Source organism: Conger conger, chromosome 17 (assembly GCF_963514075.1).
Source record: "Conger conger chromosome 17, fConCon1.1, whole genome shotgun sequence".
NCBI lineage: Eukaryota > Metazoa > Chordata > Actinopteri > Anguilliformes > Congridae > Conger > Conger conger.
This window is the reverse complement of record NC_083776.1, coordinates 21,060,354-21,076,679: the sequence shown is the minus strand read 5'-3', so window position 1 is coordinate 21,076,679 and position 16,326 is coordinate 21,060,354. Positions and strand designations below refer to the sequence as shown.

Here is a 16,326-nt window from a genome sequence, read left to right as displayed (position 1 = left end):
TAATCCAAGAGTCCATCTTAATAAAGCAGTATTTTGGTAATGCATGTTTTGGCACTGTCAGGAACTGAGCTATCGATGAACACAGGACACACGTCAGACCTGATGGTCGTCAGGGGACATTAATCTGAACCAAGCCAGGTGAAGCACTGTTTTTCCAGCAAGGTGAGGTCACTAATAAGAGCTGATCTAGAGCTCATCAGGAGCTAATTATAGTCCCCAGTCATTTGGCTGTCTTGGAGAAAGGACACACTGATGTGGAAAGCCTCCTCTTCAACTGGTCTGGATTCAATCAAAATGTGCCCTTAACTTTCTTCCACTGCAAACAAGTTTTATTTATATTAATGCCGGTGTCATTTTCACCTGTGATTAAGAAACAATGGTTGGGCATCCTTGTATTAATGGGCAGAAGTGGTTTGGTTCTAGGCCACAGCAGACAGGCAGAACTGTGTGTACTGTACGTTAAGCTGAGAGAATGACTGACTGGGAGGCCATTATTAAATAATACGGGACATGGGATTTTGTGTCTGGCTGAAGAAAAGAGCAGGCATGCTCTGAAGGTTTGAAAAAGAGACAGCATAAAATAAGGGCTGTATCCTGAAGCAGAGTAGAGGATAGATCCTACTATGACACACTGCAAATCCACTGCAGATAGGGGAAAAGAGGTAGGATCGGGAATGATTTATTTTACTGTAAGGGACTAATCTTTCTGCTTTATTATAGGTGCCAAAAATAGTTTTAATCAGCTGGGCTTCGTGGCAGGTCTAAGAAACAGACGTTTCATTTAGCAGTAACCAAATTAGACAGAGGTGTCATAACACAAACTATAAAAATAAGTTCAATGTCCTGTGAAAGTGGGTGTGATTTTCTTTATTTAACGGCGTGCCACTGCAGCAAACACTGCCTATATTATGGGGAGTATTTTTTATTTCTTTGTGTAAGCAAGAATGTATTATATTATTCAATTACACACAATACTGTATTTTAAAGTTTTGCATTGTTCAGGTAAAACAGACGCGTATTTTCATTATTATTCATTATTCAGATATTTCATTATGATTCATTATTATTTGAGAGCACACTTTTTAAATCGCTCACATTTTCATTAATTTCAACACCAGAACTATTTTTTGGTATGTAGTGAATCGAAGTAACTGTCTTGTTCTTAAGTAATTAAGGAATCGAGACTTACACTATATTTAAAGAACAAAGGATATTGGTGATTAAATGAATCAGCTGAGCAGTAGATACAGTTAGCTCTTTCCAGCTAGCTATAGCTTCTCAGGATGTACTCACTGTACTGTACGGTAATTTGCTTCCACACAAGGAAGTGTTAAACATATAAATTTCATATCCACTTTCAAATGCAAAAGCCTCCATAAAGGGAATAGAAGGGCAGGTAGTAAAAAACTGAACAGCCATAGTCTTGAAATATTCACTCAACATGATACTGTGCGATCCAAAGGGTTAAGACAATGAGAAGAAGACAGCAATAACAGTGGAAGGGCCGCAGTCAGGCAGTGATAATTAGGTTTGCTTGAAGTTTAATAATGACATTCTCCCCCAGAAGAAGGACTTAGCATACTGCTTTCATTTTTTTCCTCAGGTTGTTGAACGCACTTTTTAAATAACACACAGAAAGTCCAGAATCACAGAGCTCTTATGGGGATAGCATTGTGCCAATAAATGACTCCAAGGTTGGCTTGTATAGATCTAATTGGCACTCCATTCTTTAGAATATAATCGATTTGGTCTACTGCACAGTATATGTTGTGCAATCAGATGTCATATGAAATGTACAACATACAATGAACTGATCATTGATATATGCTATATGCCACGTGGATTGACTACTCAGCCTCTTCTATTGATTTTCTGTTTCTCAATGTTTCCTGTCATAACAATATACATTACAGTTTAAAACACTGTGCTTCCCTTTCCATTTGTGCACATCTTTTCTGTTCATCTCTGGTTCTCATTTTTGGTTCCATGAGATCAGCGATGATCAAGAGACATTTGAGAGTTTAAAGGAGTAAAAATGTAAGACCTACTTCGCGCTATGAAACTCAAAATGAGCTATGACTCTATTGATTGTCTTGATGCTACTTTATGCTGAAACACATTTAGACAGTCTACTACTATCTTCTGCTGTCTCTTGAGCCAATCAAAAGGACAAGAAGGCAGGGTTTGCACTGACATTGAGATTATTTCATAGGTTCCAACACAGCAGACAAGAGCAGTAAAGCGTATAAAATAATTTTAATGGAATGCCAGTTAGTTACAAATATCACATACAGATGGCTACAGAAAGCAAACAGTCAGGAAAAGGAGGCTAACTGTTTGTGTGAATGCTAGTTTGAAGAGGAAAGTTTAAAATGGAGAGAGTCTCAGCATTACCAATGCGTGGTTCCAGAGGTTGGGCGAAGCACAGGAGAAAGTCTGATCACTAAGACTAAAATGGCACGATACAGAATGAGGATTTGTAGAGGAGGATCAGAGTAAGTGAGTAGTTGAGTAGCCCAGGAGACAGTCAGTAAGGTAGGCTGGAGCTAAACCATGGAGTGTATTGTAGAAGTGCAGGAGGGTTTTCAGTATCCGGTGTGTCAATAGCTGTGCCACTAGGTTGTATGATGTACATGATAAAGTGCCCTTGTGGTTTAGTTTATACAGGGAAGAAAAAAAAGATAATTGAAAGTGAGAGTAACAGATGTCAAAAGGTAGTATTAGAAGACAGGACCTTAGTCACCCCACAGCAGACACTGTGAAACACGCAATTGATCTCTACTTTTTGGTAATGGAAAAGGTACAATGTTGAAGAACATTTTAAATTGCTTCAACTTCAGTCCTTTTGGATTTATAAACTCAGTATGGTGGCCCCATTGGCATGAATGTGAAATTTGAGTTTAAACCTTTCCGTGTTTCTTGAACTGAACCAAATGGGATCTTCACTTTGATTTCTTATTTATGATGGACATACAAATAGGCTTCAGTGTTTACATGTAAACTTGGAGACAAGCACAAGCACACACAGTTATACACACACAGTTTCATTTGATATTCTCTTACATATTTCAAAGCATTTGCAAAAGTTTTGTCGCATGAGTTGCTAGACAATGAAATTATTTGTCTTGCTTTTTCCCCAAAGCATTGCCTGCACTGCAGAGTTATGACAACATTCAAGCTATTCAGGCTTTTAGGAGTATCGAGTAGCATGGAACAGGTATGCATGGCTACTGCACACACTGTATTTAGCATGTAGCATGAATTGTACCATATGTAGCATTCAGACAGGAATGAGTCATTTCAGACAGAGCTTGAATGTAAGCATGTAAGCATGTAAGCAGGCATTCATGTATGTGTAAGTTATTGTGCGTGTGTGTGTGTATGTGTGTGTGTGTGTGAGCGTGTGTATGTTTGAGGTGGGGGGGGCGGGGGGCAGATTTCCTAACTACATGTTTCCCATTTTATCTGACTCTAGTTGTCTGATCAAAGCTAATTAAACCTGCTTTTCATTTCAGCAGCAGTCCAGCCACAAGTTTCTACCACAATTAAGCCCTTGAATCCCTCTCTCCTCCTGTGCAAAACACTGTGGAAAGGGTCTTTCAGGGTGAGCGTAAAACACTGCTTCTTCACGATATGCAGAGTCCAAGCTAAATGGAAGCAAAGCTATCACACCTATCCTGCTCAGAGATCCACACCGTTTCACAATCAAGAGCAAATTAGGGATGAGGAAGAACACATTAAGATGAGTTGATATCACTTAATTTTTTTCCCTTAGAAAAGCTTCACATCACAATTACCCCCCCCCCCCCAATCAGTGTATAATGGACACACAATGCAGATACACAATGAAAGTTCAAGTTTGTTTAAAGCAAAGCTGAGGATTCCTTAAAAGCAGAATATGGAAATGGTCTTATATGTATTCACGGCAGTGGAAATTCTCCGTGAAAACAAACGGCTTCATTTGGAAAGTATCCAAAAAGCAGCGTGATGAAGTGAAACCGGCTTTCTGGCACTGCGATAATTATCGGCGCTCCAACAAACGAAGGATGGCTGGCAGATAGTTGATGAACGCTCACGCCAAAAACAGAGCTCCTCGCTTGGTTGATTTTATTTGTTTTAATCAAATGAAAATGAAGCCATTGCTGTCGAGATTGTACATTTTGTTTTTAATTACCTGGTTCTGCAGTCTCCTGTAGCTCTGCATCGCCAAATCTCTCAGCTCAGCAGTAAGCCGCGACAAGGCTGTACAACGTTCAAATGAAGCAACTCTTCTCAGACCAAAGACTCATCTGTACACCTCTATATACTGGTGAAGTATGTTCCATCTCTGAGCTCCACATTGCTACATAACCTGGAAAAGAAAGCTAAAAATTCCAACCTGTGTGCACACACGCAGTGCTTTAGCTTGATAAAACTACAAATACATATTGTATAAATACAGAGGAAATCAAGGAAGAAATTCATATTTTGATTTACTGTGAATGTTAAGTAAACGGCAGAAGAACATAAACTGATTTCCTAGAATTGCGTCTCCTCAATATGAAACATGAAAAAGAGTGCCTTTTACAAGCGATTGGTCTCCTAGCTGCCAGGACCTTTCCTGCAGTATTTAACATAATATGCAGGCATTGTTCATTTGTTCCACTGTTTATGCAATTGGCAGATGCCTTTACCTGGAGTGACTTGTGCGGTATCAGATACTACCATTACCAGCAAGTCTACAGTTCAGTTGTACAGCAGCAGTAGAGTCATTGTAATGCAGAACGGTTCCCAGAGTTAGCGTCTAATCTGAAAGGGGGGAAACGACTATCAGAAACCCTGACAATCGCTGTTAACAGTAGCAGATAAAAACACCATTAAGGACGTTATTTTAAATCCTCTCCCTTTGTAATGGAGCCACTTTCCGACTCGTAGCACGGCTATCTTATCCTAGCATGTAGCCCATATCTGCCCCAGGCCTCTCTCACAGGTGCGACACTAGCCCTTCTGTAAGACCGAGCTCCTGCCTCACAGACAGGCTCTGTAGCTCCGGAGAGACTCCACTCAGAGAGGGCTTATTAATTACACTGAAGTGGTTGCCTAGGAGAGGTTTACAAATATTTACTCAAAGTACAGTGCACCTACCCCGTTTAGCAAAGGCACGCATGGCGTGGTGTAATTACTGTACCGCTGAACATGAACCTGAATGCAAATGCACAAATGAATGGGTTTGGCAACGTTTCAACTTATCTCATTAAAATAAAGGCAGACGTGCTGTCAGCTATGTGCTCTTCTGGATAGAGGTAACTATAGTTTAGTAGCTAAAGTTTCAAGTCGAACAAAATATGAACCTTTTGAAAATGTAAAAATAGCAAATTAACTCAGCTCAGTAATTTTCAGGTTTTTTTTTATCAGATGATGAACCTATGAACCTTCCTAAAGGCTGATGAAGAGAACAAGTTAAATTTAGCCCATTTTTTGTAAATTAAATATAATTAAAATAGAAAAACCTGTGGACACAAGCCTGCAAGGCTAACAATTCATATCATACTTTAATGGGATATCACTGTCTCATTGGCACTTCTAGCAATCTAGGGACAGTTTTCTTCACTCTCTGTCACACACACATACACACAAACACACACACACGCACACACGCACACAGACACACACACACAAATGGAGATAATAAGGAACAAAGAAAATAACATGAATCACCTGTATCAACGAGTCATTATCCCTTCAGGTCAGAGAGAACAAGTACTGAGAGAACAAGTTATTTTAGTTAGGATTGGAATAACATGTGTGAGTGTGCATGCGTGTGTGTGTGCTTGTGTGAGTATGTGTGTGTACAGGTATATGTGTGTACATGTAGGCACATATGTGTGTTTATGCATGTGCATACATGTGCGTTTATGTGTGTCTGCATGAATGCACATGTGTAGGTGTGTGTGTGCGTGTGCTGAACGTATATGTGTATGTGCATGCATGTATGTGTGTATGTCCGTGTGCATGCACGTTTGTATGTCTGCGTGTATGCATATGTGTATGTATGTCTGCGTGCATGCACTTGTATGTGCACGTGTGCGTGCATGCGTGTGTGTGTATGTCTGCGTGCACGCACGTGTATGTGCACGTGTGCACGTGTGTGTGTACATGGGTGCGTGATTGCTTCTCTCCTGCGATGCGCGAGTGAAGGGCAGTCTGTTGGCTGGTGCGTGAGAGAGAAGCAGATGGGTGTGTGCGGTGAGCCAAACCACTCTCTGCCAGCACAGCTGGGGTAAGACAGCACCATGCAGGACAGAGGGAGAGCGTGGACATCACACTCCCTCTGGAGGAAGGAGCTGTGAGAAGGCTAGCAATAACACACTGCCTGCAAGAGCAAACGTACGCAGGGTTCGTATTTCTTTCATCATCACAGGCCCTTGTTAAATAAAATACCATACATATGAATGACACAAAGTCGTGTGTACCAAGCTAACTAAATGGTTTAGTCCATATTTAATAAAGATTACTGCCAAATAAACTTAAATATGCTTGGAAAAAAAGTTCTGGTAGTGCAAGAGAGCCTCTCTACTCACCATGAGCTCATCTCTCTGCTCACTATGAACCCATCTCTCTGCTCACCATGAACCCATCTCTCTGCAATCATGAGCCAATCTCTGAACTCTCTTCTCCTCTCTTCTCAGACCTGTTAGTCCCACAAAGAGGGCAGCCTCTGAGGCCCAGGCAATAGCTCCTACTTTACTCCTGTAGGGCCTTCTCAGTTCTGTTCTGGGGATATCTCCTCATGCTACTCAAGTGCGATTCTACTTGACAGTCAGTCAACAATAATTCACTCAATCAGGCATAGCATCCTCTACAAATAACGCTGAATTAACAGTTCAGTGTTGGTAAAAGCAGCAAGCCTATTTCAGCTGGAGAAAAACAGTAAAACTAGACAAGAAGAGCAGGGCTGTATATGATTGCTACATATAGCTATTTGCCAGGGCCCAAGGAGTGCTCTGGTTATCTCTAGTGGTGCTCTCCAGTTCAAGGCAGGGAAATATTGATCTGAAGATTGTCATCTGAGGTAGGGCTGGGGAAGAAGGGGATATGTTGAGAGGTACTACATCAATACAGCCTGCTCCGCTTTATGTAATTCTATAAAGATAATTTTCTTTGTACTAATCTATATCCTGCATATTTGTGATGAGGAAGAGAATGCAAGAGTCCCCGAGTGGCCTCATCACAGGATAAGTTTCAGGAAAGATGGGAACCCCTAGTTAAGGCTGATTCTTACATTCAACTACTCCATTTTATTCCCTCTATTCAACATGGTAATTTTCCCATGTTTACGTTTCCTTCACTTTACAGTGATGATTAAATGAGATGACATATACAAGAGTAAAAAATATGGTTAAGACAAATTATAACTTGTGCTACAAAATATGTTGTGCATTTATTAAAATGCTGTGTGGTATGTGCCACGTCTTTAAAACAAAATTCGACATAAAAGTGTAATCGGAACTATAGTAATTACATACCCCTGGAAATGCAGCATGAAAACACTTCTAGACTCAGCTCATAAAAAAACTTTTTAGTGATCAGAGTTATATTTCCTAGTCTCGGAAACTGGAGCAGGATTTCAAAACCATAATTACCAAACTTGAATTAGCTTTAACCTTAAAACTTCACCTCAATTCCTGTTTACCCCAAGAACTGATCTTAATGAAGAAGAAGCCTTGCATATAAGCATTAGCTATGCTTCTTCCTTACATTATCCTATCATTTCAAGCTTGGCTGAAATTCAGTTTTGTTGATATTCAGTACCACACAGTCTGTGGAAGGCCTCACAGCATGGAGGTCCTGGGTCCGAATCCCCATTGGCCAGGGCATCTCTGTGCGGAGTTTGCATGTTCTCCCCGTGTTTGCGTGGGTTTCCTCCGGGTACTCCGGTTTCCTCCCACAGTCCAAAGACGTGCAGGTTAGGCTGATTGGAGAGTCTAAATTGCCCATAGGTATGAGTGTATGAGTGTATGAGTGTGTGAGTGAATGGTGTGTGTGCCCTGTGATGGCCTGGCGACCTGTCCAGGGTGTATTCCTGCCTTTCGCCCAATGCATGCTGGGATAGGCTCCAGCCCCCCTTCGACCCTGTTCAGGATAAGCGGGTTAGGATAATGAATGAATGAATGACTGTCTGTGGATGTCAATGAATGAAGTACAATTGTTTAGAATTCTTACATTTTGTGGTGCTTACCCCTATTTCATTTGCATAGAGTGACTATTAAGCAACACCAGCTGTCAATACCAACCATAAACACTTTCACCATATCTTCAAATCTGTCCAGCTCCCATTCACTCACATTGATTTTTGTGACCTTGCCGAAAATAATCGTGAATAGCAAACAGTAAGTATGGAGGATAACGGATCGATAAAAGAGAGTACTAACATCATAAATAGTTTCAAAGCAAAAAAGCAAGTATTATTGCACACCAGGCTGATTTATTGAAATTCAGTTTCATTCATTATCAATAAAAGCATCGTCACAAATAAAGAATCTTGTTTTAGTCTTCACAAAAATGTACAAACAGGTAGCATCACATTAAGACCAAAACAAACATAAAACTACATTGCTATTCCTTAGTCATGCACAGACAGTAGCAGCAGTCTGAAAAAGCCCAATTGTAAAATTCATATTCCGACTTCAAGGTCAACAGTACACAAACACAGTTTCTGTCTGGATGGCGGTTTCAATAAAAAGCCAGAATTTAAACTGGTGTAGGATTTTAAGTCACTGCGGCAATAACAACATATGTGCCGTCAATCACTGCCATTGTTCTTCAAGCAGACTCAGCCATTTTATTTGTTGTAAAAGAGAGAAAGTTCCACATTTTCTTCGACACCTCCCTTTATTGGCCTTGAGTTGAAAATCTACCATCTGCTAAACGCTACATGTATTTGTGGGCTTCAGAAAAAAAGTTATAACGAGCACTGCAGACCAATTCAATTTAGGGTGGAGATCAACACTGCACACTTTAGTGGGGCGTCCATATACATATTTCTTACAAAAATATTTTTCTATGTACAACAGTGTTCAAACTTTACTGTAAATAGTATTTACATTATGTAAACATAATTAAAATGTGAGCATAATGATATCATGTTGAAAAACAAAAATGAAGCACAAGATATTCCAATAGCGCCAACAGTGCCAAAGGCTAAAACTACTTATTTTACCAAGAAATGTTGGTGCATTTACAATAGTGAATTCAGTGATTTAACAGTAATGTACTGGACAAATATTTGTACTCAACACAAGTAGACTGTGTTAAATCATGGCAAACAATATTGCAGTTATATATAGCACTTCATTAGCCATCATTGTGTCTTGACCATACCTGTTTGATGTGATGAACAATTATACATTATTAATTAGTGTCATATACCACAGATGACATGCTTTCTTCAAAGATTGTCATAATATACTACAGTGAAAGGAATTTCTATATAGTATCAATGAGTAGAGACAAATATTACATGATATCTAACGCACCACTCCAATTCCATCACTCGTTCCTTCACCTAAAAACAGCAATTAATACACTGTGTTATTCTCTATTTTACCTTTCTTATTCTTAACCACTGTTAAAGAGAAAACCTAAAATAAAAGACAACCTAAAATAGAAACTCTTAAATACAGTGACCATGATATGAGATATGCACATTGATAAGCAAAGTATATACTGTATGTAAATGTATCCAAACATTCAATTATACATGAACATTAATAATAATGAAAGAAAAGAGCATAATGGCATTATTAATAAATATGTATATCCAGTATCAGTCTGAAAGGGGGAAAAAGCACTTTGGAACCCTAATAGTTTAATACTGTACGGTGTAGTCACTTTGATATTACACTTTAGTCAATTAGTACTATACAATACACTCACCAAGCACTTTATTAGGTATTTATTAGACTTCAACTGTTGTAGCCTATCCACTTAGAGTTACGATGCGTTGTGTGTGGTTATTTGCATTACTGTCACCTTCCTGTCAGCTTTGACCAGTGTGGCCCTTCTCCTCTGACCTCTCTCATTAACAAGGTGTTTCTGTCTGCAGAACTGCTGCTCACTGGATTTTTTGTTGTTGTTTTTTTTGCACCATTGCACCATTCTTAGATACTAGTGTGCGTAAAAATCAGCAGTTTCTGAGATACTCAAACCACCCTGTCTGCCAACAACAATCATTCCACGGTCAAAGTCACTTAGATCCAATTTTTTCTCCCAATTCCCAGTTGATGTGAACATTAACTGAAGCTCCTGACCCGTATCTAACATGATTGTATGCATTGCACTGCTGCCGCACAATTGGCTGATTAGATAATCGCATAAATAACAAGATGTAATAGAGTAAAAATATTCCTAATAAAGTCCTCGGTGAGTGTATATGATTTCTATATGATACATGCAATATTAATTTATTTCTCTTTGATTGAAACAGTCGTTTCACAGTTTTCATTTTTCAAGTTTATACTGAAGCAAATCATTCTGACTACTTTGATATAAATGAAACCCCTCAGATACAGCTAAATACCATACATACAAATCCTCAGAATCACGTCCAATACAGAGTAACAGTCTTAGTACTAAAGGTGTTACGATATCCTCATATGAAATTCATTCTGTTCTGTATCTAAACAATTTTCAAACTTTTTCCAAGTATAAACACCATGTTGCCATTCCAGAGTCACGACTCAATTCAGTGATTATTTTGCAAGTTGAAAATATGAAATGTTATTTAAAAAAAAGAACTACAAGATTAATTAAGAGCAAAACATGAATCCATTTTCATTCAGCTTGAGTTCCCACATTAGACCGCTGGTTGTACAAAAGAGTGAATGTGAGACACATCCCCTCCTGATAAGTCTCTGCAGATGGACTGCGTTTAGATCAGACCTCAGGACTGTGTTTAGATCAGACCTCAGGACTGTGTTTAGATCAGACCTCAGGACTGTGTTTAAATCAGACCTCAGGACTGTGTTTAAACCAGACCTCAGGACTGTGTTTAGATCAGACCTCAGGACTGTGTTTAAACCAGACCTCAGGACTGTGTTTAAACCAGACCTCAGGACTGTGTTTAAACCAGACCTCAGGACTGTGTTTAGATCAGACCTCAGGACTGTGTTTAGATCAGACCTCAGGACTGTGTTTAGATCAGACCTCAGGACTGTGTTTAAACCAGACCTCAGGACTGTGTTTAGATCAGACCTCAGGACTGTGTTTAGATCAGACCTCAGGACTGTGTTTAAACCAGACCTCAGGACTGTGTTTAAACCAGACCTCAGGACTGTTTAAACCAGACCTCAGGACTGCACGCTGGAGCAGCTCCGGCCCTGATAAACACCCAGAGCGGTGGGTACAGTGCCCGGATGCCACCCTGCTGAGCTGAACGCAGTGGGGACGACACGCTGACACAGCCTGCAGAGCACAGGGGCATGGGCCAAACGCACAGGGACATGGCAGGAGTGCGATGCAACAGCGCAGTGCCGCACAGCTCTCCGGACAGACCCCAGAAACAAACACACGGGAAGCCAGACGGCCCGTCGTCCGAACGAGAGGAGCGTCTGAAGTCGCCGGTCGTGAACAGAGGGCCACTCACCTCCGGGGGCGGGGGGGGAGGTGGAGGGGCGGACATGCTGGCACAGGAAGCCACCGGCCATCCCAAAGCGGCGGGTGCAGAAGGTGTGGGGGTGGAGAGTGCGGGTGGGGACAGGGGCCGGTCACGTGACAGGAAGCGGCCGTGGCCGTGGCGAGCTGGCGGCAGCCCCGGGGCGGGGCCTCTCAGGCACTCACGGTCATGTTCCTCAGGAGCCACTGCTGGGAGCGGCTGCCCGTGCAGTCCCTCAGGGTGGGGGCCATCTTGTCCTCCTCCGCGGGCATGTCCAGGCACTGGTTACTGTTGACGTGCAGGAGCGTCAGCCTCTGAGGGAACCAACAGGAAACGAGGAAACAGGCTTTAGCAGGCCCTGAACACGGCCCGGGCCAGCAGAACCGCTCGGGACGTGAGCCGCGCGGTCCTGCTTCAATAGAGGCGTCGAGGGAAGCGCTCTGAACGCCGAACAGGAAGCATGACGAGCTCGGGTGAGACGCGTCGCGCTGAAAAATTGGGCTGCTTTCAGCTCCCTCCGGCAGCTCTGACAACCTGATCATAACGAGGTTCAAGGAGAGTTTAATACGCAGCGCGATCCTGTGACCCGAATGCGACTGCGCTCTCCGCGTCTCCCACAATGTGTCTGTCAGAGATTAATCTAAATCAGCACAGCCCATCCCTGGTCCTGTAGATCTACAGTCCTGTATGTTCACTACAACCCTAACCTAAGCACTCCTCATTCAACAGCTAGTAAACTCCTTCAACTGCTAATCGGTAGAATCAGATGTGCCAGATTAGGGTTGGTGTGAAAAGCTAAAGGACAGTACATCTCCAGGAGCAGGGCTGGGCAGCGCTGATCTAAATGACAGTTTCGGAGGGGGTAAAGTGGCACCACATTTGAGAGGACAGAGAGAGAAAAGATGAATTTCTGTAAGAGGCTGCAAGTGGGAGTTTTTCAGTGTGGTCACAGCAGTGGCTGTCTGCTTTGTGCCTGACTTACCTAAAAATGGAAGTACTGTATTAGCCTCATGAACTGAATTCAAAACAGGGCATGGGAGTATTCCATTTCTGTAACTACATCTTTACAAAATCCAGGGAAGTACAACAAACCCACCCAGTAGAGAAACAAAATTATGATGGCAACACTTTCAGAACATATTTTTTGTTTAAATATATTTTGAGAGCACATTTATTATCCAGTATTCAATGTTGAAAAATGTATATAGTGGGAATCAAAGATTGGTAACATATCAGCGAGAAAAGCAATATAATTAATTATTTACCTGAACATATCTGATTTTATTGAGATGATAGTAAGGTTTATTAGGTACCTGTTTAATTTGTCGCCATGACGTGAATTTCACTGGCACAATTTGATAATTAGTGCAATTACCCTGAAGTGAAAGGATCATTATTAACCAAAGTAGTTTTTTTGTAATAATTGAAAGGGTATGTGTTTGATGAAAGAGCAGACAGAATAGAATTTCAAAATAGCTCCTGTTGAAGCTGAATATATTTATTTTTGCATTAATGGCAATTCATCCAAAAATCACTTGTTAAAACTCTAAACGAGAAGATGAAAGCAAAATCTTGTAAGCAAAGGGAGGTGGCTACCCACTGTAGATGCTAATTGCACAATCTTGTTTTTTCCTAGAAAACACCAACAGGTGGAGCCTTTCATGTGGTTAATGATGTAAAGTTTATTTTTCTCCTTCTTTCACGGCGAGTGACATTTCCACGTCGTCCAACGAGCACGTAGAAAAACAAAAAACAAAATGGCTCAAACTTTTTAGTAAGCTCAGCATACTGTAATGTCCCACTTTGAAGGGTAGCATGAAAATACACCGGGCAAGGAGAAGCGGATGCATATTTAATGGAAATATAAAAAATGCGGGGACACGTCCTGCGTTCATTATTATTTCATCGCTCCTGACTGGCAGCGAAAGCTCCCATTAAGGCCTCGGCGTTCTCCGCGAACAGCTTATGAGGCGCTCGCCGTGTGTGCGCACAGCTGAGGCCTGCTAATTAAATGAAGATGACTTCTAACAGTCGGCCCTCAGCGAGGATATTCATCCGTTTCTTTTTCCGTGACAGAACGCGGGAGGACTGCTGACCGGGGCTTCTCCCTGTTAATGACCGTGTCATTTCCGCCGGCGCGGTCGGCGTGTTCGAAACGCCCGCCCCGGAGACGGACAGGGCGAGCGGCGGCGGGGAGCCTCGGTCGACCTCGGCCGGCTCGGGAACCCGTCTTTTCGCGGGCCGAACGGTAGCAGACGGCCGGCGAAAAGGCGGCGGGCGCAGCGCACCTGCTTGTTATTGTAACACCCGCGCTTATTTCTGCGGCGGTGGAGACGCCACGGGGGGTGGAGAGAGAGAGAGCTAATCTGAAGGCTAAACTGCCGGTGAGGCTGCAGTCTCTCGTGACCTGGCTCAGTGTGGGCGCAGGCTGTGCTGGTTCACACCTCGCCCCCAGCGGGAGAAGCCGCCGCTCCTGAGCTCTCTCTGACTCACCTGACAGTACGGAGCGCTGACACGCAAAACACCCGCGTGCCACGGAAAATAAGAGTGAGAGTCTGCATAACGCAGCAACTGACACGGCTAACAAAACACCACGAGATAGAGAGAATCTGAATTTGAGAGAGAAACACAGAGGGAGAGACATAGAGAAACAGTGAGGGACAGAGAGAAAGGGAGAGACAGAATGAGAGTCTGGACAACAGAGCAACTGACACAGCTAACAAACAGCACAAGATAGATAGCGACAGAGTGAGAGAGAGGCAGAGATTGAGAGACAGACAGAGAGAGAGAAATATAGACAGAGCGAGACAGAGATAGAGGCAGAGAGTGAGACAGAAGGAGAGACGGAGAGAGACAAAGAGACGGAGAGAAACAGGGTGAGAGAGAAAGAGAATGAGAGGCAGAGAGAATGAGAGAGGCAAAGAGAGTGAGAGAGACAGACAGACGGAGAGAAACAGGGTGAGAGAAAGAGAATGAGAGACAGAGAGAATGAGAGAGGCAAAGAGAGTGAGAGAGACAGACAGACGGAGAGAAACAGGGTGAGAGAGAGAGAGAGAGAGAGAGAGGGAGCGAGCAGCAGGCAGACAGACAGCCAAGCGAGGCGCAGAGCAGCAGATAAACAGTGACGGTGGGACTGACAAGCGGATAGACAAACATACATATGCAAGACAAGTGGGCGGGCGGGTGAGGGACAGCCAGCCTGCCCAACACAAAGGAAGTGTGCTCATTGAAATTCAGCGTTCGCAGAACAAAAAAGCCTGTCCAAGTGGAACACAGCTGTCCAAGGTCAGGGGGACATTTTCTAAAGCGCTGCTCGCTCGAAGCGGACCCAGGACCATGAAAGCCTTTCCACAATGAAGGTACACTTCAAAAGGACTTGTAAACAAAGGGAAAACACATTTTGGAGCCGCGCACAAATGATCTGCTAAAAATACAACCCACCTCAGCGAGGCTCGGCCCACTTAAAGACCGCCATGCACGGAGCTACTCCAACTGCCTATCAAAATAAAATATTTATATAGGAAAATAAATGTCAAGTGAGATTTATTATGGAGCTGGAGCTACATAAAGGTCCCGCAGATGTGACACGCAGCATCATTTAGGGCTGTCAGGGGATGTCTGCCACTGCCGAACACGTCTCCGCTCCTGTTTTTTCCTCTCTGCAGTCATTTCCAAAGGTCGGATGTAAGTTGTCCTAAATGCCACAAAAACGCACAGCCTCCACTCGCTCTCAAAAACCTACAACAGCAGCCCTGCCACAGCTAAAAACCGCACAGTATGGCTTTTTAAGCTAAACATTAGGAGCAAAAACAACCAGACTGGAACTGTACGATACTATAGCCAGGAGAAGTAACCCATACCCAGCTACACAATACACAAGGGATACACAATCAACACTTTTAATGGAGAGACGACTGCTAGCACCAAACTGACTAGGTCTGCACACCACACAGCTACGGCACCGCCTGAGCGTACTGACCTGCAGGGGGCGCTCACAGCTACAGAACATAATCAGAGGGGCTGTGAAAGATCCTCCTAAAGATCTGCTGCCGGGTGTAGTTGCGCAGGGCCCAGGTCTGGAGGGGGCTGTGGTCGCAGTGCTCCACGGTGGGCCCGTACGAGCCGTCCTCCAGCCTGCCGATGGTGAGGCACGACTGGGTGGCCACGTGGAGGAACGTGCCCCTCTGGGAGACCGGGGTGAGGGGACAGAGCCGTCACACACAGGGGGAAGGGGTGGGATGATGAGGGATGATGTGGCACCAGGGCGCTACGCTAAAGGCCCGTCTACACCGAGAACTAAAACTTACTGTATAACACTGACGATGACCATAACGATGGGAGCATCCACACCGATGAACGATAACGTTCTCTAAATAGACTCTCGGCTATGTGATCGGCCGTTTTGAACGTGACACCCTGTAAATTTGGTTGGTTGTGAGTGCTTTATTGTTCATACAGCTGGTAAAAATCGCTCTGAAAGTGATTCCAACCATAGAGTTTGTCACTGTCGTTGTCGTTTTAGTTTGGGTGTGGACTCTGACATTCACTTGAGTTTCACTTAGCTACTTGAGAATTTTAAAAGCATGTATTTATAGTTATGGCTTCAGTTCTTGGTGTGGACGGGCCTTCACACACGGGTGACAGGTTGTTGAATGCAGCAGACTGAATGCCGATTCTACCTAGTCTAGAATCTC

The 16,326-nt window shown here is 43.1% G+C and overlaps 1 protein-coding gene across 2 annotated transcripts in view; it reads right to left on the bottom strand.

The window, feature by feature from the left end:
- Positions 1-11,776: 11,776 nt before the first annotated feature.
- The window catches only part of galnt13 (UDP-N-acetyl-alpha-D-galactosamine:polypeptide N-acetylgalactosaminyltransferase 13), a 39,074-nt gene continuing 34,524 nt past the window's right edge, over positions 11,777-16,326 (bottom strand). For both annotated transcript variants that reach the window (XM_061226538.1, XM_061226537.1), the window contains one exon: positions 11,777-11,946. In XM_061226538.1, coding sequence (XP_061082522.1) covers positions 11,806-11,946 — 141 coding nt within the window. In that variant the 3' untranslated portion in view covers positions 11,777-11,805. The remainder of the gene's footprint in view (positions 11,947-16,326) is intronic.